General features: G+C 38.3%; 1 protein-coding gene and 1 long non-coding RNA gene across 2 annotated transcripts in view; one reads left to right on the forward strand and one right to left on the reverse strand.

Moving 5' to 3' along the window:
• The window catches only part of LOC132112992 (uncharacterized), a 190407-nt gene that overhangs the window by 131719 nt on the left and 31625 nt on the right, over positions 1-27063 (reverse strand). The window lies entirely within an intron of this gene.
• Positions 957-25603, forward strand: LOC132112990 (exocyst complex component 5). Its single transcript, XM_059520768.1, has 18 exons — positions 957-1139; positions 1475-1569; positions 5204-5351; positions 5486-5680; positions 7837-7901; positions 15626-15654; positions 15761-15870; positions 15974-16018; positions 16120-16260; positions 16556-16638; positions 16783-16992; positions 17128-17275; positions 17392-17500; positions 18543-18663; positions 18752-18838; positions 18964-19072; positions 19221-19436; positions 24125-25603. The coding sequence occupies exons 1-18, from the start codon at positions 1113-1115 to the stop codon at positions 24311-24313; spliced, it is 2127 nt and encodes a 708-aa protein (XP_059376751.1). The 5' UTR covers positions 957-1112; the 3' UTR covers positions 24314-25603.

Below are 27063 nucleotides of genomic sequence, written 5' to 3' on the forward strand. Positions count from 1 at the left end.
AGAAGAACATCTGATTTTTTAGGAGTATATACAGTGGAAATGGTGGCAGTATTAGTTGCGTTAAGGTGGGTGGAAAAAACAAGTCAAGAAAAGGTTCTGATATGCATTGAGAGTTTAAGGTCTTTTCACTCTAGCCGTCAAGATGTATTATATGAAGTCCTTCAGTCAGTAACAAGAATAACAAATCAAGGAGGACAGGTACAATTTATGTGGGTTCCAGCACATGTAGGGGTGAAAGGGAATGAGCAGGTGGATGAATTGGCAAAGAGGGCTTTAAAGAAGGGAAATATAGAAATGCAAATTAAAATAAGTAAAGCAGAGGTCAAAAGTATCATCTGGGAAAAATCTAACCAAATTTGGCAAGAAAGGTGGGACAGAGAGGAGAAAGGAAGGCATTTATATCAAATTCAAAAGAGTGTAAAAATAAATAGGTTAGGTGGTGGGCACAGGAGAGAGGAAACTGTAGTGACAAGGTTAAGGCTGGGGCATGGTGCTTTAAACAGATCACTGAAAAAGATAGGAAAACACGAGACAGGCTTGTGTGAGTGGTGTCAGGAAGAGGAGTCAGTGGAGCACATAATTATAAGATGCAGGAGGTATGAGGAACAGAGAGTAACAATGAGGAATAATTTGAGGGAAATAGGGGTGCAGGATTTAACATTAAAAGGAGTGTTGAGCATAGGTGATAGAGCACAGGTTAGGATATTGTTAACTTTCTTAAGGGAAACTGGTTTGTTCAATAGGTTATGAAGATAAAATAGGGATATGGGTAAGTGTGTTGGGTAATGAATGAAAGTGTGTTTTTTTTTTTTTTTTTTTTTTTTTTATGTAGAAACTAGATTGTAAGCCTATTGTCTGATTCACACTCCGGAGCAGAAGGGGGCGGTAATGCACCAAAAGCTGGTTGCCAACCGCCGTTAAAAACAAAGAAGAAGAAGAAGAAGACCCTCACCCCGTGTCCTTTCTTTCTATTTCCGGCCCGGTCATGGCAGCCGGATGCAGGAAGCAATTGTTTTCAGAATAGACATTAAACAACAAGGAGCAAAAACTACGCCGTTTTAAGAAGTAAAGTTATTTACGGACTTACCTTTAGCTTTCTGGCGCTGGTAAATATGGCTACGACAGCTCAGTTATTCGAGGTAAGGATGTTTTTTCTGAAGTTGTCACGAAGGCTGTCACGGTCTTCGCCACAACTTAAGCTCTTTTCATATATATGTGCCTTATTTACATTGTGGCATTTACATTGTTTAGACATAACTTGCAGCAAACAGTAACGTTAGATTAGCACTAATGAGAAGCTAAACAACACTTTGTGGTATAAATACTCTGCCTAGCTGTTATCATTTAAAATTAGAATTTTCAATTCTCTAGACATGTGGTCTAAATAATTTATTAAAGCTTATTTATCTGTGCATACCATTATTGGCCATTACATTTTGCTTCTTATTCATTATTATTTTTGCGATCTTAACAGGAACCGTTTGATGCTGATGAGTATATTGAGAGACTGGCTTGGAGAACACCTGGAGGAGGATCCAAAGGAGGTGCAGAGGCATTTGACCCCAAAAAGTGAGTCTCAATATATTTATAATTGTCATAAACATACACCACAAGTCGTTTGACTTTAAATGTATGTTTAGTATCATCGATATTAACACCCTGTGATCTAAAGCTTAAATGTTTGACATTAGTATTGTAGACAAACAAGCATCTGCTTATGTATAATTTCTTCTTGAAATTGTTAAATTGAATGGGTTAGTACCTCATGAAATTGGCAATGAGAAGCTCAGAGTGTACAGAGTTGTAATGTTGAAGCTGAAATATAAGATTGAATCATCATTTTAATTTCACGTTATAAACACATTTTGATAGACCTTGTTGTATGCTGAGAGAGGTGAGTGCGATGGGATCTCGTAGTTTTGATTGTGCTTTACTATTCTAAAAGATTAATAAAGTATTAGTAATCACGCTTATGCTTTTGATTGGTAGTACAGTTTTTAGATTGTATTAATTTTCAGCTTTGCAACTAATGGATTATTTAAATTCCTTAGAAGTCTATATGTGGTTTATATAAGTGCATCCATGTGTCGTATGCGTTATACAAATCATAATTTTTACCTTATACATATTAAACGTTGTTTTCTGTAGGATTGGACCATCCATCATTCTCAAATTGCTACACATTCACTGCATTTTTTTTTCTTTCATTTATTAAAAATACTAAGGAAAATTTCATGCATTTAGATACTGGCAAGATCCTAATAGTCTTAATAGCTCTATTTAGCACATTTGAATTAAAATCATTTGACATATTTTTTCTAAAGTAAAGCAAAAAATGCAACCATATATGCAGACATATTCTTTCTTTTCTTATTCTTTTTGGGTCTAGTTATACATATAAAAAAAAATTATAAAAATATTTAGTAGCCTAAACCACACTTAAACTTGTTGTTGGCTTATAAAAAGATGATTTTAAAGAATCGGCCTATAGCACAAAAACCCCTTTTAAGGAAAACCTTGCACAAATTAGGCAAAATAAAAGAAGTTTAAATAGATGAAACAATAGATGTTTTTTTTTAGATGAAGACAAATAGTTTGGACACTTTACGATCATCATATGTTGGACATGATGAACTGTGTGAACTTAACTGACTTCAAACGTCTGTTGAAATTCACCGTGACATCAGCTGGTTAAAAGTAACTAGAAAAACGTAGTTAGTAAAGTTAGTTGGGAGAAAATGTATAAAATCATTCATTTATCATTTCAAATGACACTTGTTTTGCCACAGATATTTAGTTTTCTAATGCAGTGAAATTCTAAAGTGTCCAAAAACTTTTCAAAGTTCCTTTTCTAATAAATGTATAATGTGGACGTAATCACAACATACAATTTTGTTGAAGTTTGACTAGTTTGGCAGTCATTTCACTGTCAGAGACAAAAGCATAAAAAAGACAAGAAGTTCACTTTAACACACATGCACAGACACAGCAAAAGTGCTTTTGACTGCCAGAGCAGAAACATCGCCCCAAATTTTACACCAAGCTCTCAAATAACCGACCATGAAGAGGCTGTTGTGAGCTGGGCAAACCATTGACTTACAAATGATGGAAGAGAACAAATTTGAGAGGAAAAGATGGAGAGGAAAAAGAACTTAAGCTGCCAGCGGCGTTTAGGGAATTACGGTGATATGAGATTATATACTCATCACTTCAGTATGTTTTGCCACCATCCAGAGAATCCAAACTTGCTGAGTTGGAGCTTTTGACTTTGCTGTCCTACAAGTTCTTTGAAATGCAGCTGACGAAGCTTTTGGTTGTATGCGTGAGGTATCCTAAATATACACACACACACACACACACACACACACACACACACACGCGCGCGCACAGCGCAGAGAGACACTTTTTATGAAGAACCACAATTTATGGTAACAGGCCATTAGCTGATTTGCTGCCGAGGTAAGTTCTTATGTGATCTCGACAAATAAGATGCTCTCCCTGGATGCTTCACCATTTGAGATCAGTCTCTGAGATTTTTTTCAGCGTCTATTTGAAGAAGCATTCATGAAAGATAAATGAGTCTCAGCCCAGCATAAACTGATCCCTGCCGTTGAGCTGGTTTCAGGATCTGGGTACAGAGCTTCAGGCGTTTTCGTGTGATTGGTCAGGTTTTATATAACATTTCCTCACAGATTACATGCTAGCCAAGCTAACTTAATTTGGGACATAAGCCTACATCGCGCAAATCAGACTGTGAAATGGGCCGTTTTTCAGTCTTCTGTGGACACAAAGAGTGTTCTTTGGAACGCTCACCGAAGCCTCCGCTCTACTGTACTTTTCATGTATGAAAATGACTCCAGAGTTCTGGTTGTCAGCGATTCTCCTTCTTTAAAATCTGATGATTATGTTATCCAGAATGATTCGAGTATGTGAAGAACAGCATTCTTATGAAAGCAAGACCATATGTTTAAATGTATTGACTTGTTTATTGTCTCAAATGTGCTTATTAGGTTAGTGACCTAGATTTTGTACATAATAGTTAATAATAGTTGTTTTTTTTTCTCATTAAAATTGTCAAAATTATTAACTGAATAGAAGGGGGAAAAATTATAATAATCCAGGTTTTCGAGGTGGTCTCAGACTTTTTACTGTATGGTTTACGTACAGATTACATTTACTGTATGGTTTATCTAAATATTGAGAAAATCACCAAGTTGTCCAAATGAATTCTTAGCAATGCATATTACTAATCAAAAATTAAGTTTTGATATATTTACCGTAGGAAATTTACAAAATATCTTCATGGAACATGATCTTTTCTTAATATCCTAATGATTTTGGCATAAAAGAAAAATCAAACATTTTGACCCATACAGTGTGTTTTTGGCTATTGCTACAAATATACCCCAGCGACTTAAGACTGGTTTTGTGGTCCAGGGTCACATATATTATGCAGGGTAAAAACTCCATAAATGCAGTTATGGCATGAAATTCTCATATGCAGTACACCCAGAAAAGAATGTAACATGAAAAACAGTACTTTCCTTGCTCTTTTAAATAGGTCTTCAACATGCTCTGTACACACACACACACACACACACACTACTGTTCAAAAGTACAGTGTTAATTTGGAATGGAATAAAAGTCTGTACTTGCACTTTTGATCAAGTGAATGCATTATGCAAGTTTTAATTTAAAAAACTAACTGACCCCAAACCTTTAAACAAGTTTTAAAAATAGGTAATTCAGAATATGACCGCCCAGATTTATCGGCCCACCTTTTTCAGCACGCACACTGTACTGTCCATGCATACTCAGAAATAAAGTGTTGACACCAAGCATCTATTATTATCCATTACAAGGCAAACATAAATGTTATCTTTAAGCCTACTTGCAATGCTTTTATAATAATAAATGATAGTGGTAATGTTGCATAATTATGTTGGCTATGCATGCACTGCATGAACTGTACACTTACAAGTTTTAGAATACAGAAGTGTTGTGAAACTAAATTAGGGTTTAGCTGAAAGACACCAAGAATGACATTATAAGTGGACTTCGGGGGGTGGGGGTAGGGGATTAAAGGCTACAAACATGCTGTGTTGTATTCCCTTAAATGAGTTTAAAGCATTTAAAAGGCTTGTCAAGACAGAAATTGTGCTTTGCTGCCAGCAGCTCTATAATGTCATGTCTTTGGTTCCAGGTTGCTGGAAGAGTTTGTGAACCACATTGAGGAGCTAAAACTGCTGGATGAAAGGATTCAAAGGAAGGTGGAGAAGTTGGAGCAGCAGTGTCACCGTGAAGCCAAGGAGTTTGCCCACAAGGTCCAAGACCTGCAGAGGAGCAACCAAGTCAGTGGCTTTTACATTTTGCTTTTATTTTAACCATTTGGGGAGCCATGTGTTACTTCACCATGAATTCAATTACACCTGCCTATAAATGTACCCCATTTAACCTTCACTTTCTTGTTATGCTTGAATCAAAGGTAGCCTTCCAGCACTTCCAGGAGTTGGATGAACATATCAGTTATGTTGCCACCAAGGTATGTCATCTGGGAGATCAGCTAGAAGGTGTTAATACTCCAAGACAGAGGGCAGTGGAGGCTCAGAGACTCATGACATACTTCAACGAGTTCCTGGATGGAGAACTGCGCAGTGATGTCTTCAACAATCCTGACAAGGTCAGATTTAGAGAAACTGCCTAGTGATACTACATCTTAAGTACTCAACTTCAGAAGCCAAGAGGACTAAAAACACAGTGATGGAATTGCATCATAAGTTCATGTGTTACATGACAGATTTCAGTCACTTAAACATAAATGATGATGTTAATATTTACACTAGTTTACGTTTTAAGAGAACATTAAGTAACTCTTTAACATGGACTTCATCTAAACACCACACCACATGTATCACAAAACTAATTTTAGTAAATGTCAGTTATGCTTTATATCAGTATTTATTTATTGCTCTTTACATATGCAGTTTTTGTTTACATATTAAATATTGTATTTCAATGGAAACTTATTTTTACTGTTAGTTACGCAAAAAATGTTTACATTTAAAATAAAGAGATTCATGCACAATTTGAAGACCGCTATTGGATCATTGAAGGTATATGCTGTTATTATGTGACTTTGCATTACTTTGAAAAGATATGTTCTTCCTTAAGGAATAGCTCAGCCAAAAATGAAAGGTTGTTCATCATTTACTCACCCTCATGTTGTTTCAAACCTGTATAAGTGTTTTTCTTTTTTTATGTTGAACACACAATAAGATACTTTGAAGAATTTTGTAGAACCAAACAGTTGTTGGTCCCTATTGACTTCCATAGTACGGAAAAAATACTGTGGAAGTCAATGGGGACCAACAACTGTTTGATTACCAGCATTCGTCAAAATATCTTTTTATGTTCAACGTAAAAAATAAACTCATACAGGTTTGGAACGATATGAGGGTCGGTAAATGATGACAAAATTTTCATTTATGGTTGAACGATTCCCCTAAGAACTAAATGGTACAACCGAATTAAGTACAGATATAGTTGCAAATCAGCTAGTAGTTACTTAACCCTTAGCATGGGCTTTATGTTCCAATTTAAGTAACAACTTATGAACAGCTGGTGCAACGCTACTCATGTCAGGCCAGACCCAGTTGATTTACTGTGGCTGTATATCCATGTTGCCTATAGATATCAGATTTGGGGGAAAACAGGACTTTCTAGACAGTGGTCCGTGTTGAAGTTGTAACCGAAGCAACTGTTGCAACAAAAGCCGATAACATTTAGTTCGTACTCAACAGTGATGCATACTGCCATGATGGATGCCTGAGGCTAATATATGTGGCCTGCTTAGATTTTGATGTACGCCAGCTTAATTGGAAATGCCACTTTATAAATTAATCTCTCAAGTCACTCAGTAATGATGTGACCAACCCTGGGTGGCAAGTCTTACATCTTCTGATGCTATTAGCATAAGGCCACCAACATGCTTCCAGAGAGCCATGTGGGAATATACCCGCCAGACTTTTCAATATTTCTCAAGACATACACGCCTCCAGAAGAGAAAAGAGGGGAAGTGAGAGGAGCTGCTGGTGAATAGCTGAGGGGGGAAGGAGAGAAGGGAAATGGAAGGAACGAAGGCTGGGTTAATCCCTGTGAAAGGGAGGGCCGGGCCCAGGCAGCAAGGAGACAAGCTCTGGTAAAACCCCCTACTGCTGGGAGACGGCTACATCACTTACATGGGATTTAGCTAATCTTAGCTGGGGGACAGATACTTAGAAAACCTCGGCGAGGAGAGCGGAAAAGGGATGGATCCACCTCACGGGAGCACAATAATGATGTTAGCTGAGGCAGGCAGGAAAAGGAGAGTGGGAACAGAGGATATGTGGACGGCAGGGCCTTTCGGATCGCCTTTTTCTTTTCCTCGTCCATCGGGCTTGAAGGGAGAGGTGGGGGGTTCTTGTCAGGGTCCTGTTTTTGCCTAGACCTTCTACCTGCCTATGGGGACAGATTATGGAAGGTGATTTACCGAGGGATTAGCTGTAGTCCATTCTCAATGGTCATGAGTGAGCGTGAGGTGTTTTGGCTGGGTAACGGCTGACGGATGGGGGTTAAGGTCTGATGATGATGAGGTTCAGGTGTGTGGGTCTGAGAAAACTCTTATCATCCTCATGGTGGACCTGCAGAGTGAGAGACATACACGAGAGGGACAGATTTACCATAAGCCGATCCTCAGATTTAAGGCTGCTGCCTCTGGCCTCTGTTTGTGTGTTGAGGTGCCTGTCCTGTAGTGACCGTATTCTCACTCTCACCATGGTCTGTTCTCATCCCAAACAGATAAAAGAAGCTGCAGACATCATTCAGAAGTTGCACCTGATCGCTCAGGAGCTGCCGTTTGATAGGTAAGCGACCTGCAGATGGATTCTAGGCCATAATGGAGGCTTGGGGAATGGTGTAATAATGTTGTGCTGTACAGGAGATCATATAAACAGCACTGATAACATGTTGCAAGCCTAACGGCATACTTTTTGTTTTTGTTTTTTGTGAATGCTTAGTGTAACACATAATCTTTCAAAGTGTACTCCAATTTATAGTGTACTAGAGTATACAGGCGCTCAAGGCATGTAGAGTAGCAAGTATCATCTTTGTTCAGTATCTGTGCTGTTTCTCTCCAGACATTATAACTAGGGATGTCAATTTTCGATCATACAATCAGTCGGCATTTAAATTAACGATCAATTGAATTATTCATTTTTAACCTTAATACTGCAAAATGCGTTTGTTGCAGTGGCATATACAGGTGCTGGTCATATAATCAATAGTCATATAAGTTGATTTATTTCACTAATTCAATTCAAAAAGTGAAACTTGAATATTATATTCATTCATTACACACAGACTGATATATTTCAAATGTTTATTTCTTTTAAGTTTGATGATTATAACTGACAACTAAGGAAAATCCCAAATTCAGTATCTCAGAAAAGTAGAATATTGTGAAAAGGTTCAAAATTGAAGACACCTGGTGCCACACTCTAATCAGCTAATTAACTCAAAACACCTGCAAAGACCTTTAAATGGTCTCTCAGTCTAGTTCTGTAGGCTACACGATCATGGGAAATAGAGCTGAAGATCTTTGCCCCGACGAGCTGAAGATGGGCCCCGACGGGTTCGGGCTTAATTTATATAATCTTACGCGGGCTCGGGCCGGGCTCAGGCTTGCGCTCCGGTTTGCGAGGTAAACGAATGGTCATGTAATGTGTTTAGATTAGATTGTGGAAAGTTTTGACCATGTTTATAATGAGAATAATGAGAGAATAATGACACACCATCAGTGAGCGCAGGAATGCGCTGAAGACATCTACAGTGGATAAATTCATTTTCCTCCACAAAAACATGCAGGCTTAGCCTAAATGTTGTGAGTAAAGGTTTTTCAAATGATAACTAAATATTCATTTAGTATTCATTCTATTTAGAGTGCTTAAATGTTACGATGTTACAGAGGACTATTTTTATTTCTTTATTCCAACCTCCAAGTGGCCTATAGTCTACGTTAGATATGAATAAATTATGTTAAAACACGTATAAATGACTCATTCTTGACTAAAGGAAAACGAGCTGTGTGTGCGCACATTTGAATAATGTCGGTACATAAACGGGTTCGGGCTTTTAAAAAGCTGTCAATCAAAATGTACTTGTCGGGCTCGGCCCGAAACCTATCGGGATCGGGTCCTGTCGGGCCTAACTTTTAAGGCCCGATTACAGCTCTAATGGGGAAGACTGCTGACTGACTTGCTGACCATTGACACCTTGCACAAGGAGGGCAAGACACAAAAGGTCATTGCAAAAGAGGCTGGCTGTTCACAGAGCTCTGTGTCCAAGCACATTAATAGAGAGGCGAAGGGAAGGAAAAGATGTGATAGAAAAAAGTGTACAAGCAATAGGGATAACCGCACCCTGGAGAGGATTGTGAAACAAAACCCATTCAAAAATGTGGGGGAGATTCACAAAGAGTGGACTGCAGATGGAGTCAGTGCTTCAAGAACCACTACGCACAGACGTATGCAAGACATGGGTTTAAGCTGTCGCCTTCCTTGTGTCAAGCCACTCTTGAACAACAGACAGCGTCAGAAGCGTCTCACCTGGGCTAAAGACAAAAAGGACTGGACTGCTGCTGAGTGGTCCAAAGTTATATTCTCTGATGAAAATAAATTTTGCATTTCCTTTGGAAATCAGGGTCCCAGAGTCTGGAGGAAGAGAGGAGAGGCTCACAGTCCACGTTGCTTGAGGTCCAGTGTAAAGTTTCCACAGTCAGTGATGGTTTGGGGTGCAATGTCATCTGCTGGTGTTGTTCCACTGTGTTTTCTGAGGTCCAAGGTCAACGCAGCCGTATACCAGGAAGTTTTAGAGCACTTCATGCTTCCTGCTGCTGATCAACATTATAGAGAAGCAGATTTCATTTTCCAACAGGACTTGGCACCTGCACACAGTGCCAAAGCTACCAGTACCTGGTTTAAGGATCATGGTATCCCTGTTCTTAATTGTCCAGCAAACTCGCCTGACCTTAACCCTATAGAAAATCTATAGGGTATTGTGAGGAGGAAGATGCGATATGCCAGACCCAAGAATGCAGAAGAGCTGAATGCCACTATCAGAGCAACCTGGGCTCTCATAACACCTGAGCAGTGCCACAGACTGATTGACTCCATGCCACGCCGCATTGCTGCAGTAATTCAGGCAAAAGGAGCCCCAACTAAGTATTGAGTGCTGTACATGTTCATACTTTTCAGTTGGCCAAGATTTCTAAAAATTGTAAGTAATATTCTAATTTTCTGAGATACTGATTTTGGGATTTTCCTTAGTTGTCAGTTATAATCATCAAAATTAAAAGAAATAAACATTTGAAATATATCAGTCTGTGTGTAATGAATGAATATAATATACAAGTTTCACTTTTTGAATGGAATTAGTGAAATAAACATTTTGATGATTTTCTAATTATATGGCCAGCACCTGTAAGTCACAGACATGACAAGATGTGCAAATGCCACTCAGCTTTCTCAACCAAATGAAAGGGGTTTTTGTCTAAGTAAAAGACTAGTAGCAGAATTGTAAAATGAATAGATGTGATTATGATCATTTTATAAAATGAAGAAAGTGCAATGTGCTTACCTTTGGGATCATTATACTTTGTTGGCTGTTTCATGTCCTGTCATGGAGACTGCTGAATGCGTCTTTTTATATGGTTATTTTGTCTGAGATCTACAAACCCAATTCCAATAAAGTTGGGACACTGTACAAATTTTGAGTATAAAAGGAATGGAATAATTTACAAATATCATAAACTTATATTTTATTCACAATAGAATATAGATAACATATCAAATGTTAAAAGTGAGACATTTTGAAATGTCATGCCAAATATTGGCTCATTTTGGATTTCATGAGAGCTACACATTCCAAAAAAGTTGGGACAGGTAGCAGTAAGAGGCCGGAAAAGTTAAATGTACATATAAGGAACAGCTGGAGGACCAATTTGAAACTTATTAGGTCAATTGGCAACATGAATGGGCAACATGAACCGCCTTCCTATTTGTTATATGTTCTGCCTCCCACATCAACATCATTGCGTTGGACTACTACACAGAGAGAGACCAGACGCGGAGGCGTGGTGCACTCAAATTTGCGCTCCGTGAGACAAGCTGGGGCAATGAAGCTAAGTGCTGTTTCTTTCCCTAATCGGCCCGTTGAGTCGACCACAGTGCTCATGGCTTTGATAAACGCACGCTCAGTTGTCAACAAAACATTCATCTTGAATGACTATTATGTAAAGTATGGTCTGGACTTTCTTTTTATCACTGAAACTTGGCTAAATGATGCTGATATGAGTCCTCTTGTTGAGCTTTTACCAAGGGGATGTAGCTATTTAAGTACTTCGAGAAGTAATCGTCGAGGTGGAGGCTTGGCTGTTATTTTTAATAACATGATGAAGTGCAAGTTACTGCCTGTTGAAAGTTCAAAGAGTTTTGAAGTTCAATTAATGAAGATTGACTTGCCCTCGCCAGTGATTTGTGCCTTGATATATAGGCCTCCTGGTTATAATAAGAATTTTCTTGATGAATTTTGTGAGTTTTTATCTGTGGTTGTTCCATCTGCTGACAGGATTTTGATTATGGGTGATTTTAACATTCATGTTTGTTGTCCTGGTAAACCCATGACCAAGGAATTCTTGAATTTAGTTGATTCTTTTAACTTATATCAATGTGTTTCCGGACCTACACACGATCATGGCCACACACTTGACTTGGTCTTTTCTTTGGGGATAACGATAGAAAATATTTGTGTTCAAGAAATGGCCATCTCGGATCATATGCCTATTAGGTTTAATTTTACCTCTACAACAAATGACTGTCATCAGCCTCCATCATTTTTGTCCAGGGTTATCACTACTTCTACATCTAGTGTGTTCTCAACTGCTTTTACTGAATTAGCCCCTCATATTGAGCCTACCATACTGTCAGTTGTAGGAACTGATGAATTGGTGGACTCTTTTAATCATGTTTGCTCTGAAATTTTGGATAATGTTGCGCCTTTTAAAATGAGATGTCAAAAAGTTAAAAAACGACCGTGGTTAAATGATGTAACGCGTAATTTGAGGCGGGTTTGTCGGCTTGCAGAGCGTAAGTGGCTGAAAGATAAATTGCAGATATCTTATGATATTCTTAGAGAATCTTTATCAAACTATCAAAACGCTGTTAGAGACGCTAGATCTTCATATTTTTCGCGAATTATATCACATAATGCAAATAATCCGAAGGTACTATTTTCAACTATAGATAAATTATTGAGGCCGTCTATCAACTATTTTCCATCCCCGTCTAAGGATCTGTGTGATAGTTTTTTAAATTATTTTATTGATAAGGTTGTTCTTATTCGGTCGAATATTGTGCCTGTAGGCAAAGTTGTAGCCGATATAATTAATCCTTCTCGTTGTTTAAGTAAATTTGCATCTATTACATTAGTTGAGTTGGAAAAGATAATAATGCATTTAAAGCCGACTACCTCACTTTATGACGTTCTCCCGTCGCGATTGTTTAAAGAGGTTGTAGACACTATTGGTCCTAATATACTTCTGATTATCAATAGTATTTTATATCATGGAACTGTACCTTCAGGGTTTAAGCATGCTGTTATTGAGCCGGTATTAAAAAAACATAACTTGGATTCACATGAGTTAAAAAATTTCAGACCTATTTCGAAATTGCCTTTTATGAATAAGATTTTAGAGAAAGTTCTCCTTAATCAACTTACAGATTTCTTGATTGTAAATAACATAATGGATATTTTTCAGTCTGGATTTAGGACCAAACATAGCACAGAATCAGCACTATTGAAGGTTACAAACGATATTTTGTTAAGTATTGACTCCGGGAAAAGTGTTGCCTTGATGATGGTAGATTTAAGTGCAGCCTTTGATACTTTAGATCACGCAGTTTTAATAGACCGCCTTAGAGATTATGTAGGGATCAATGGTGTAGCCCTTAAGTGGCTTTCCTCTTATTTGCATGACAGGACATGCTCTGTTAAAATTGGAAATTATGTCTCTGCATCTGCTGCTATTTCTTGGGGGGTTCCTCAGGGATCAATCCTTGGTCCGACTCTGTTTTCTCTGTATATGTTACCCCTGGGGTCTATTTTTAAGCTGCATAAAATTAACTATCACTTGTATGCTGATGATTTACAATTGTACCTTCCTTTGGAGTGTGATGGTTGTGCATCTTTTACTAATCTTTATAAGTGCTTGACTGAGGTAAAGGGATGGCTAGCTAATAATTTTTTACAATTAAATGAGGATAAGACTGAGTTTATTATGTTTGGGAACAAGGAGTTTGGGAATGCTCCGGCTGGAAATAATAGACTACTGTCCAACAATATGCAAAGTTATGTAAAGAACCTTGGAGTATTTTTCGATTCGGAACTGCGCTTTGATCGTCAAGTTAATAGCGTTGTGAAATCATCTTTCTTTCATTTAAGAAAATTGTCTAAATTGAAACCAATTCTTTCGTACAAGGACTTGGAGATTGTTGTGCATGCCTTTGTTTCAACCCGGCTGGATTATTGTAATGCTCTTTATCTGGGCATAAGTGAATCACTGGTTACTCGTCTTCAGTGTGTCCAGAATGCTGCAGTGAGATTTTTAACAAATACCAGAAAACGGGATCACATAACACCTTTATTGATATCCCTTCACTGGCTACCTGTTAAATACAGAATACAATATAAGGTGTTGATGTTTGTTTTTAAAGCGCTACATGATCAAGCTCCTGAGTACATAAAAGACATGTTAATTCCTTATCAGTCTCAACGTCACCTTCGCTCCTCTCGGAATATGCTCCTAACCGTCCCACGGTCTCGCTTGAGGCGTAATGGAGACCGCGCTTTTTCTGTGGCGGCTCCTGCACTTTGGAATGAGTTGCCACTATCCCTAAAAATCTCATCAGGCATGGATATTTTTAAAAAGGAATTGAAGACTTATTTATTTAATCAAGCCTTTGGCGTTTGATTAGGTCTGAGAACTGTGAGTGATTTTCTGTTCCATTTTCTTGTGTCTTGTTTTTAATGTAACTTAATGTTGGTATATATTGTAGAGTTAGTGATCATACTTATGGACAGCACTTTGGTCCATTCTAATGGTTTTGAAAGTGCTTTATAAATAAAAGTTGAGTTGAGTTGGGTATAAAAAGAGCCTCTCAGAGTGGCAGTGTCTCTCAGAAGTCAAGATTAGCAGAGGATCACCAATTCCCCCAATGCTGCGGCAAAAAATAGTGGAGCAATATCAGAAAGGAGTTTCTCAGAGGAAAAATTGCAAAGAGTTTGAAGTTATCATCATCTACAGTGCATAATATCATCCAAAGATTCAGAGAATCTGGAACAATCTCTGTGCGTAAGGGTCAAGGCCGGAAAACCATACTGGATGCCCTTGATCTTCGGGCGCTTAGACAGCACTGCATCACATACAGGAATGATACTGTAATGATAATCACAACATTGGCTCAGGAATACTTCCAGAAAGCATTGTCGGTGAACACAATCCACCGTGCCATTCGCCGTAGCCGGCAAAAACTCTATAGGTCAAAAAAGAAGCCATATCTAAACATGATCCAGAAGCGCATGCGTTTTCTATGGGAGAAAGGCTCTTTTTTAAAATGGACTGTGGCAAACTGTTCTGTAGTCAGACGAATCAAAATTTGAAGTTCTTTTTGGAAAACTGGGATGCCATGTCGTCCGGACTAAAGAGGACAAGGACAACCCAAGTTGTTATCAGCGCTCAGTTCGGAAGCCTGCATCTCTGATGGTATGGGGTTGCATGAGTGTGTGTTGCATGGGCAGCTTACACATCTGGAAAGGCACCATCAATGCTGAAAGGTATATCCAAGTTCAAGAACAACATATGCTCCCATCCAGACATTTTCCAACATGACAATGCCAGACCACATACTGCATCAATTACAACATCATGGATGCATAGAAGAAGGATCCGGGTTCTGAAATGGCCAGCCTGCAGTCCAGATCTTTCACCCATAAAAAACATTTGGCGCATTATACAGAGGAATATGCAACAAAGAAGACCCAAGACAGTTGAGCATCTAGAAGCCTGTATTAGACAAGAATGGGACAACATTCCTATTCCAAAACTTAAGCAACTTGTCTCCTCAGTCCCCAGACGTGTATAGACTGTTATAAAAAGAAGAGGGGATGTCACACAGTTGTAAACATGGCCTTGTCCCAACTTTTTTGAGATGTGTTGATGCCTTGAAATTTAAAATCAACTTATTTTCCCCTTAAAACGATACATTTTCTCAGTTTAAACATTTAATATGTCATCTATGTTGTATTCTGAATAAAATATTGAAATTTGAAACTTCCACATCATTGCATTCTGTTTTTATTCACAATTTGTACAGTGTCCCAACTTTTTGGGAATCAGGTTTGTAAACAAAACATCAAACATTTTTGTTGTGATATTCTTTCACTGATCATCTGTAGTGTTTTCTGTAGTGAATTCTTTCATTTACCTCTGTTCTTCTCTCTTTCCCATGCTTGTTTTCCTTATGTCCTGATTCAGATTTTCTGATGTCAAGGCCAAGATAGCAAGTAAGCAGTAGTAGACTAAACAAGGCAACAATTTGACTTACATAAATTTGAATTACATATTGGCTAAATATGCAGTGTAAACATAAACCCTGTGTTTATTTGAAAGGTAAATATCATGACCTTGAGCGTCAGTTGATCCAGGAGTTCACAGCAGCTCAGCGAAGGGGAGAGATTGGGCGCATGCGTGAGGTGGCAGCAGTCCTGCTACATTTTAAGGTTTGTTTGGCGATACAGTGAAGAGCCCTTAGGATCGTAATAGTTTTATTTTGGACATTGATATATAATGTGAAATTATTATTTCTTATCTTATTTGTTACAGGGTTATGCCCACTGTGTGGATGTCTACATTAAGCAATGCCAAGAGGTACCAGACTGAGACTATTTAGTGTTTCTGTTTTATTTATCTACCAAGAGTGAACTTTATCTTAGGCACAGTGTTTGCACTGTTATGCTACCTGTTTGTAGGGAGCGTATATGCGGAATGATGTGTTTGAAGACATTGCAATTCTCTGTCAGCGGGTTAATAAACAAGTTGGAGAGGTTTTCTGCAGTCCAGAGACTGTCATGGCTAAACTCATTCAGAGCATCTTTGAGAATAAGATACAGGTTCGTAACACATCTACACATTAACAAATCGTATAACTGTGTTTGGTTGAAATTTTGCCTGGTGTGTGATTTAAAAAGGGGATGGGGGGGCAGAAGATACATATAGGAATCAGGTTATAGTACAAACTTCCCAATAAACAACTAACTAGAACATAGTAGCAAACACTATCAAATATCAATGATACAATGATCGATGCTGCAAAAACATCTTGTAAATAGAAACATGATGGTGCTTAAAAAACACAAACAAAAATACATGTGGGAATGGCTCAGGTCGTCTGTTTTATGATTTTAGGCTCATGTCAAAGAAAGACTAGATGATACCCGCAACTCTGATGTGGAGCAATACCTCAAGAACCTCTATGACCTCTATACACGGTATCAATCAGTTTTCGTTATTATTAATTATTACAATTGTTGACATCAAACACTGTTTTTGTCTTGTCCGAAATGGTTCAAATGTCAAATCAGTGTGCTTTAATGAACACCAGGTTTGAACTGTCATAACCCTTTTGTTTTTAGGACAACGGCACTGGCTGCTAAACTCTCAGACTTTAACTTGGGCTCAGACAAGCACACATTTCTATCTAAGCTAATAAAGAATATATTCTCCTGTTACCTGGAGAGCTACATAGACATGGAGCGACAATATCTGCAAAACCGCAGTGGCATGATTCTTCAGCGCTTTTACGACTCCAAGAACCACCAAAAACGACCCGTAGGCACTGGAAGGTGAGGAAGTATTGCTTGATTGGTTTTCCCATTCTTTTTCCAAAGTTACTCTGAAAACATTGGGATATTTTGTCAAATACATGTCTTTGATAGATTTCTTACCATTACTGCCATCTCTTTTACACATTTTGACAGCATCCAGGAACTAAAAGAGAGGATCAGACAACGCACTAACCTGCCTTTGGGACCCAGCATTGACACACATGGAGAGACTTTGCTCTCACAAGAGGTTGTAGTCAACCTGCTGCAGGAAACCCGACATGCCTTTGAGAGATGCAACAAGGTATAAGAATTTTAAGCATTGTTTTAATACAAAAACATTGCTAGGCTTTTGTTTCTGTTGGAAGTTGTGGGCTGTAAACATTAGCATGATAGACCCTCTTTCTGTTATTATTGCAGTTGTCAGACCCAGCAGATCTACCAAAAAATGCCTTCTCCATTTTCTTGCTTTTGGTGGAGTATCTGTGTGTGGACCATATAGACTATGCCCTTGAGATTGGGCTGTCAGGTATGATAAACACCGACTACAACACAGAACAGTTCATAATAAAATGTTGCACAATAATGTTATTTAAGTTTGTCCAAATCTACGTAACTAAACTGAAAAGGTTGAAAATGAAATTTGAAAAAACATGCATTAACCGAAAAAAAAAGAAGTTACTGAAAGATTATTGGAAAATTTTTACTACCATTATGGAGAAAAGCCAAACTCAAGATGCAAAGCCGAACACAAGGCACAGGGCAATTAAATAAAAAAAGTTAAGGCCTGAGACATTTTTAAAAGATTGAACTTATTTTAACTTAACATGGCTTTCTAAAATGGTTAAAAACATGCATCTAGAAAAAACCTTTTCAGTCCTGGAAAAGTCGTGAGAATTAATATTAAAATAATGGAGATTCCTTTTGTGAATGTAAGTTATTCTAGGTATGATCTGTTCTGATGTATTTAATCAGATAGATATTGCTCTTATTGCATGAGTTGTTGCATAAGTTTTAAAAGACATCTCCATGAACTCATGAGAAATCATATAATTAAGGGAGACCAGAGACTGTCTACTACACAAAAAGTGTATTTCCTTTTATCCCTTAATATAAAAACTAAATTAAAAACTATAATGTACTGAAAAACATTTAGGCTATTACAGCCTTGGTTTAAATGAGTTTTTTTATCTAAAAAATGTTTTCTTTTTAGTGCAACATATTGAAAACCAAATGAAACTCATTAGATGTGTAATTAATTTACATGTTTTAATATACTTGTAATTCTACACAAATATTTTAGGGTTTATGTACCATTAGGTTTATGTACTTAACTATTAATATGTGTAAGTGAACCGTTTTGCGTTCACAAAAATCTAACCAAAAGAATCAATGAGAGTTCTCATTGACTGGATTTCTCACTGCAGCATTGTGATTTTGTTCAGGAGTTTAATATAATCTTTGTTACAAGACTTGGTTCCACCTCTCATCAAACACATCAAATCAAGTGAATGAATCTGAAATGGACTTCACATGCCGATCATTTCTTTTTTGTCCTTTGACTTGCACAGCCATCCCGTCTGCGGATGCCAAAAATGCCAACCTTTACTTTCTGGATGTGGTTCAGCAGGCCAACACAATCTTTCACCTCTTTGACAAGCAGTTTAACGATCATCTTATGCCTCTTATTAGGTAAGTTTGACCGACTTTGTCTCTTTGTTCCTGGAACCACTGGCTGATGTCTTTACCATTACATTTGTTTGAACTCTAACTCCTGTAGCTCCTCTCCTAAACTGACGGAGTGCCTGCACAAGAAGAAAGAGGTGATCGAACAGATGGAGGTGAAGCTGGACACCGGGATTGATCGGTTGGTTCAAAACTTCAGAAAACTCTGTTTAATGGAACTTCGTCTTTATCAAAGTGTATCTTTGACGACTTTATTGCCATTAAAGGCGGTTTCAGTGACCTATTTTTATGTTTCCTTGTTTTTAGGACACTAAATTGCATGATAGGCCAGATGAAGCATATCCTGGTGACTGAGCAGAAGAAAACAGACTTTAAGCCAGAAGACGAGAACAATGTCATGATACAGTACACTACAGTAAGAACTTGTACTCCATAATAATTGTCTTGTGAATCTTACATTAGCGCAATGAACAGATTCTCTGAATAACGTTAAGATACTTTAGAAGTATTTTTAGTATTAATAGCCATATTCTGTCTGATCTTTCCTGTGTTCTTTCTTCAAGGCGTGCTCAAAGGTGTGTGCCTATGTGAACAAGCAAGTGGAGCGTGTGCGCCGATCCATGGATGGTAAAAATGTGGACACGGTCTTGACCGAGCTGGGAGTGCGGTTCCACAGGCTGATCCACGAGCACCTGCAGCAGTTCAGCTACAGCTCCATGGGTGGTATGCTAGCCATCTGTGATGTGGCAGAATACCGTCGCTCCGCCAAAGATTTCAGAGTAAGGAGAGGTCAAAGGTCTTTTTTTTTTTCCTTTCTTTTTTTTCTGTCAATTACTCATCCTAATATTGTTCCATGCACCAGTCTCATTGGTAAAATGATATAAAAGGCTTTGAATATTTGACTTTATTGATTACAAATTTAAACAGTATACTTTTATCTACACCAGATTTAATGTGTGGTGATGTCTTAATTATATATAATGGCCTACACACATACACTCACTAGCCACTTTATTAGGTGCACCGGGTTGGACCCCCTTTTGCCTTCAGAACTGCCTTAATTCTTTGTGGCATAGATTCAACCGTGTGTTGGAAACATTCCTCAGAGATTTTGGTCCATATTGACATAATAGCATCTCGCAGTTGCTACAGATTTGTCTGCTGCATATTTATGATGCAAATCTCCCGTTCCACCACATCCCAAAGATGCTCAATTGGAATTGAGATTTGGTGACTGTGGAGGCCATTTGAGTAAAGTGAACTCATTGTCAAGAAACCAGTCTGAGATTATTTGAACTTTGGGACATGGTGCATTATCCTGCTGGAAGTAGCCATCAGAAGATGGGTACACTGTAGTCATAAAGGGATGGACATGGTCAGAAACAACACTAAGGTAGGCTGTGGTGTTTAAACGATGCTCAATTAGTACTCAAGATTGATGCTCCAGAGGCCCAAAGTATGCCGAGAAAATAACTCCCACACCATTAAACCACTACCACCAGCCTGAACCGTTGAGACAAGACCGGATGGATCCATGCTTTCATGTTCTTTACACCAAATTCTGACCCTACCACCTGAATGTCGCAGCAGAAATCAAGTCTCATCAGACCAGGCAATGTTTTTCCAGTCTTCTATTGTCCAATTTTGGTGAGCCTGTGTGAATTGTAGTCTCTGTTTCCTGTTTTTAACTGACAGGAGCGGCACCTGGTGTGGTCTTCTGCTGCTGTAGCCCATCTGCTTCAGGGCTTGATGTGTTGTGGTTATTTGAGTTACTGTTGCCTTTCCATCATATCTAACCAGTCGGCCCATTCTCCTCTGACCTCTGACATCAACAAGGCATTTTCGTCCATACAACTGCCCCTTACTGGATATTTTCTCTTCTTCGGACCATTCTCTGTAAACCTTAGTAGATCAGCAGTTTTTGAAATACCGTATTTTCCGGACTATGTCACACTTTTTTTCATAGTTTGGCTGTTCCTGCGACTTATTTATCAAAATTAATTTGACATGAACCAAGAAAAATGAACCAAGAGAAAACATTACCTTCTCCAGCCACGAGATGGCGCTCTATGCTGCTCAGTGCTTCTGTAGCCTACCACCTGAGCAGCGTAGAGCACCCTCACGTGGCTGTAGACGGTAATGTTTTCTCTAGGGCTGCTCCGATCACGATCGGCCGATCGTTTATGCGCATCTCGTCAGTAAAGCCGGTTCTCTAATCAGCGGTAAATTCCCTCAGGTGCGTGATTTCACATAGAGCAGCTGTTACTACACAGAGCCGTTGTTAACTGAGAAGATGCGCAAATAAACGCTGAAAATGAAGTGTATTTGCGCATCTCAGTTAACAATGGCTCCTTGTAGTAACAGCTGCTCTATGTGAAATCATGCACCTGAGGGAATTTACCGCTGATTAGAGAACTGGCTTTACTGACGAGATGCACACTAATGATCGGCCGATCGTGATCGGAGCAGCCCTAGTTTTCTCTCGGTTCTTGGTTCTAAATAAATGCGACTTATATATGTTTTTTTCCTCATCATGACTTATTTTTGAACTGATGCGACTTATACTCAGGTGTGACTTATAGTCCGAAAAATACGGTACTCAGACCAGCTCTGTCTGGCACAAACAACCTTTCCACGATCAAAGTCATTAAAATCCCATTTCTTCCCCATTCTAATGCTCGGTTTGAACCTCATCAAGTCATCTTCACATCTAGATGCCTAAATGCATTGAGTTGCTGCCATGTGTTTGGCTGATTAGCAGTTTGTGTTACCAAGCAATTGAACAGGAGTTCCTAATAAAGTGGCTGATGAAAGTATATGTATACGTATATATATAGACTGTTTCAACGGCAACAACATAAACAAAAGTTACTGCGCATGCGCGCTTTTGCGGACCTAACTTAACTTCCGGTAGACTTCCAAATAGAATCAATAACAACAGCCAAGTCCCTCTAGAGTAGAAATTTTTTAATAACAAACAAAATATGTTTGCCGTGTGGATCAGGCGTACTTAATGAAAATGCAAATTCATTCTTTGCCAGCAGGAGATGTTTTAAAGCATAGACATAAAGGGCGAGAAATAGAGGTTTCCCCAGTAACAGCTGTAAACAAAGCAGAGCTGGTACGCTCACACGCTGCTTTATCAGGCACATAACATGCAAGTCTTCCTTCAGAAATACAGCGATATAAAAACACCTGTGCCTCTTTTTGATATTTAAACATATAAATGTAAGGAATTATTATTATTAAACGTGCAGTACGTAACTTTACTCATGTTTATTCAATGAAGCCTTTTTGAAAATCGATCAGTTTTAAAATTGTAGCGAGTCTCCAAAAATAAATAAATGTATGGGAAACACATCCCGCAGAACAACCACCTGACCCCAACTTCAGTCTACTCATCACCTTGACTTTAACTGCATTTGTAGAAGGCACCGCAGCCAGACCGATATACACAACACATACCGGAAGTTAACTTAGGTCCAGGCGCGTGCGCCCGATGAAACCGTCTATATATATAGTGCTGCTTGAAGGTTTGTGATTCCTTTAGAATTGTCTATATTTCTGCATAAATATGACCCAAAACACAATCAGATTTATCTCAAAAGTAGACAATGAGAACCTAATCATATATATATATGTTATTTATTTATTTAGAACAATAATCCAATATTACATATCTGTGAGTGGCAAAAGTATGTGAATCTTTAGGATTAGCATTTAATTTGAAGATGCAATTAGAGTCCATCTGTTTTTCAGAGTTGTTTTAAATCTGTGACATGACTATCAGGTGTCAGTGTGTTCCCTGTTTTATTTAAAGAACAGGGATCTTGTGGAAGTGTATTATGGCACAAATAAAGGATATCTCTGAAGACATCAGAAAAAGAGTTACTGTTGCTCATGATGCTAGAAAAGATTACAAAGCCATCTCTAAAGTGTTTGGACTCCACCAATCCACAGTCAGACATACTGCGTTCAAATAAAGGAAACTCAAGACCATTGTTACTCCCCAGGAGTAGTTGACCAACAAAGATGACTCTAAAAGCAAGAGTTGTAATAGTCCACGAGATTGCAAAGGAACCCAGGGTAACTTCTAAGCAACTAAAGGTCTTTCTCACATTGGCTGATGTCAATGTTTATGAGTCCACCATCAGGTGAACACTGAACAACCATGGTGTGCATGACAACAGTTGTAAGGAGAAAGCCACTCCTCTCCAAAAAGAACATCGCTGCCTGTCTGCATGTCTGTCTGTCACGTGGACGAGCCATAGGGTTATTGGAGAAATGTTTTGTGGAACTTTTTGGTTTAAAGGAGAAGTGGTATGTTTGGAGAAAAGAACAGACTGCATTCAAGCATAAGAATCTTAAACCATCTGTGAAACATGGTGGTGGTCGTATCATGGTTTGGGCCTGTTTTTCTGCTTCTGGGCCAGGATGGCTTAGCCGTCATTGATGGAACAATGATTTCTGAATTATACCCCAACAGTGACCCCAAGCACACAAGTCATTCCACCAAAGAATGGTTAAAAAGAATAAAGTTAATGTTTTGGAATGGCCTAGTCAAAGTCCGGACCTTAATCCAATTGAAATGTTGTGGAAGGACCTGAAGCAAGCAGTTCATTGGAGAACCCACCAACACCACAGAGTTAAAGCGGTTTTGTACTGAGGAATGGGCTAAATTCCTACAAGCTGTTGTTAATGACTGATCAGCAGTTACAAGAAATGTTTCGCTGCAGTTATTGCTGGAAAAGGAGGTCACATCAAATACTGAAAGCAAAGATTCACATACTTGTGCCCCTCACAGATATGTAACACTGGATAATTTCTCTCTGTTAATAAATAACAAAGTATATATATTTTTTCTCATTTGTTTGATTGGGTTCTCTTTGTCTACTTTCAGGACTGATCTGATGATGTTTTGGGTCATGTTAATCCAGAAATATAGACAATTCTAAAGGGTTCACAAACTTTCAAGCACCAAGAGATTGTAATGTTTATTTGTTAATGGTCATTGGTCAAAAATAAATGCAATTAATTACTGAAAACAGTTTTTGCTGCTTAATATTTTGTGTAAATTGGTTACACAAACATTTATTTAATACTTTTAGATAAAATAAATTAATAATTTTATTTAGCAAGGATTCATTACATTGATAAGAAGTGTCAAAAAGACATAATGGTGGAAAATATTTCTTTTTCAAATAATTGAGAACCTGAGAAGTCTGTTTATCGTTGTTTTCTTAATTAAAGAGAATTAAAATTACCAATAATTAGAGAAATGTAATCTTTTTCTCATCTGCAACCAACCAGTAATGATATTTCTTGTGTAGGAATAGTCAACCTCGTCAGGAAAGTCAATATTTATGTGATTTATTTTCATTGATGAATGGATAATTTCAACCATTTTTACTTTTCCAAATATAAGTACAAACGTGTTAACTAACAGCTGCATGAAAATCCTCCACAGGTTCCTCTCGTGCTCCAGCTCTTCGACACGCTTCATGCTCTGTGTAACCTCCTGGTTGTTGCTCCGGACAACCTCAAACAGGTGTGCTCTGGAGAGCAGCTGACCAACCTTGACAGGAACCTCCTCCACGCTTTCGTCCAACTAAGAGTAGACTATCGCTCAGCCCGACTGGGACGGCATTTCAGCTAATGACTGGCAGGGCTGCCAACAGAACTGCCATCCGTTCAGAGCTCAGAGAAACACAAGTGGCCAATCTTGAGTGGCTTTTGAACCGTCTTTGTCTATGATTCAGTGTGGAAATTAAACTTTGAACAATTGTTTCCGAGCCCAACATTTCCCAGGTAGCTCAATTTTAAGTTGCGCTTTTTGTTCTATATGCAGGTTTTAATGCGAGCGTAGTGCTTTGCCCATATTTTGTTTATGATATAATTTTAAAAGGATATATAATGAAGGTAGAGGGCTGTTTTGTACATTTTTCCCTGTGTCTCTTCAGCTTCTAATGGAGAGAGGATGATCGTCTCGGATAGATGAACTGAGGTGGGCCACTCAAATGATTCTGCCACTGGACTTGGGTGGTCAAGAGACTCATTTTCATTTGCTTTTATTTTGATTGTGCCAAATCCATCCTCTGTGGCTCTTCTTGGAGTAAAGGGGGTGCTTCTGCACACTGCTCTGGATCAATGAGTTTGTCCAGCTCATTTCACTCAGGCTCTTGTGCACACATAGGGCTTCAAAGAGAAGACAATTACTGTTTTGAGCTGAACAATGCAGATGTTATACACATTTCCATGCTTTGAAAGCTGATTTAGTTCTAAAATCATTTCATGATCTTAGAATAACATCTTCAATGGTTTTAAACATGAGTACATTATAATTCTGTTAAAAAATAACAATAGAATCAGTGGTTTCATTTCCATGCTGCCCTGCAACCTGCAAAACTGACCTTTCCAATGCTAAAATGTAACATCATACATGAACAACAGTTATTTTGGAGATGTAAATGGAAAATATTGCATCCGTGCTAACAGCCTGCTGTTTACTGAAACTGAAGTAAAATTTGCATATATGGGTATAGCATTAATATATTTAATAAAAATTTTAAAAAAAAAATACACTAGGCAAGCAGCATTAATAGTCGTATGAGGTTTCTAAGGGCTTAGATCACATACTGTTGTTTTTATTTTGGAACCTTTAATTCAAGACACTTTCATCTGACAGGGATGTGTTGAATGCAGTAATGTTATATGAGTAGTTTAACCCTTAACCTCTGATGAAGAGGCAGGGGTCAAGATCTTTGACCTCTAGGAATGACCTAGGTGTGTTATACTGTTAGAAAGGATTGGATGGTCTGATGTTTGATTCCGTTATACTGTACTGATTTCAAAATTGAATTTATGTCAGAATGATGCTATATGAGCTGATTCGTGTGTACAAGCTGCGCATAATCAATTATTTCCAAAAATAAAATGTGTGAAACAATGTGATTGTTTTATTGATGGTGGTTCCAAAGCCAGAGGGTTTTTAGCCTACTGTTATGCAGTACATTTCATTTCTAAAATCATATCTTAATAAATTAGATAAAACATGATCCAAAAAATAATTAAATATTGAAGTGAACATATGGGTGAATTTCAAATGTTTTCACTACTTTAGTTTGAGCAGGTGTTGCCATTTTTGCAGTTTTTTTTCTTTTCAGCCATGTGTTATATTAATACAATTTTAATTGTTAATCAGTTTTGTTTTTTAATATATACATTTTTTAAGTCTATTTTTCAATTTTGAATAAAAGCATGATTTAAAAAATGACTAACATCGCATTCGGAGATTTCATGAATATTGTTGTTCATTTTCCAGTCTATATCAATCTATAGTGTTGAGTGAAAATGTATTTTTAATGAAGTAGCCTACATGAAGGAGAATATATATTCTTCTTGGAACAGACTTGATAAGTCTTTGAAAAATAGGCTCTTCTCAAGGACTCATCGTGTATTCTTAGCCATGAAGGTTTAGGATAATGTCTTCCCAAAGGAGGAAAATTATTCCCGCGACTTAAAAGACAAAATGGGAGAAAACTGCTCAGCTAAACCGCCCAGCACTGTTAAAGATGTGTGCGGTCGTCACGGCCAGGAAAGGCCGAGAGAGATAGCAACGCTTCAGAGCTGAACTGAGCCTCTGTTTTCACCACAGTGTGCCGTTCCTACAACGGCAAACAGGCAAAGTTAAACAGCACTATTAATTAGGCTAATATGAATATGATCACTGCCAGGGAAATTCAATTCTCTCAGCCCTAATCACAACTGGATAGCTTGTAAAAATTATTTTGTTAGGCCCTGGTGCAAACAGCGCGGCCTTTTCCAAACATTTGAGAACTATTTGTTTTGCATGGCGATTAGCGTTTGCTGGGAGCGCGCGCGCGGGGAGCGATAGGCTCCCGCGGGAACGACTGACTCGGGCTCGGGCGAGTGTGAGTGAACGCGGCCCGCTGATGTTGTTTGTGGAGGTCTGTGTGTTTGAGCAGGTGGCGAGGATTAGCGGTGCTGTCAACATTGAACGCTGGATAAAGCCTCTGCTCACCCTTTCCTCGGTCTGCTCATTAGAGCTCATCATTTTACCATTTCACTCTCGAAACACGTATCTGAAGAGGTAAGGCTCGTTTGGGGGAAGGAGAGCGTTCACAGACGTTTCCTCATGTGGGATGCTGATCTTTCTCCAGTTGTGGATCATGGATCAGTATCCAAAAGTTGTTAAAAGTCCAAGCCTACTTCTTTTTCTCAATTTTTTGAACAATTAAGTTAAATTGGCAAACTTTGCAGGACAATTCTCCATTAACATTAAATGTTAAACTTTTTTAGTCCTCTGAGACCCAAGCCACATGTTTTTGGGGCATTTGGGTTTTCTCTTACATTTGTTACGTTACAGTTTTATAGTGTTTTATAACA

Source organism: Carassius carassius, chromosome 32 (assembly GCF_963082965.1).
Source record: "Carassius carassius chromosome 32, fCarCar2.1, whole genome shotgun sequence".
Taxonomy (NCBI): Eukaryota; Metazoa; Chordata; class Actinopteri; order Cypriniformes; family Cyprinidae; genus Carassius; species Carassius carassius.

Excerpts from the sequence above, each read along its gene's own strand:
- LOC132112990 (XM_059520768.1), top strand. The coding sequence starts at position 1,113 with ATGGCTACGACAGCTCAGTTATTCGAG. Across the intron at positions 5,681-7,836 it reads TCTTCAACAATCCTGACAAG|ATAAAAGAAGCTGCAGACAT; the intron begins GTCAGATTTAGA and ends CATCCCAAACAG. Across the intron at positions 19,437-24,124 it reads GCTCCGCCAAAGATTTCAGA|GTTCCTCTCGTGCTCCAGCT; the intron begins GTAAGGAGAGGT and ends AATCCTCCACAG.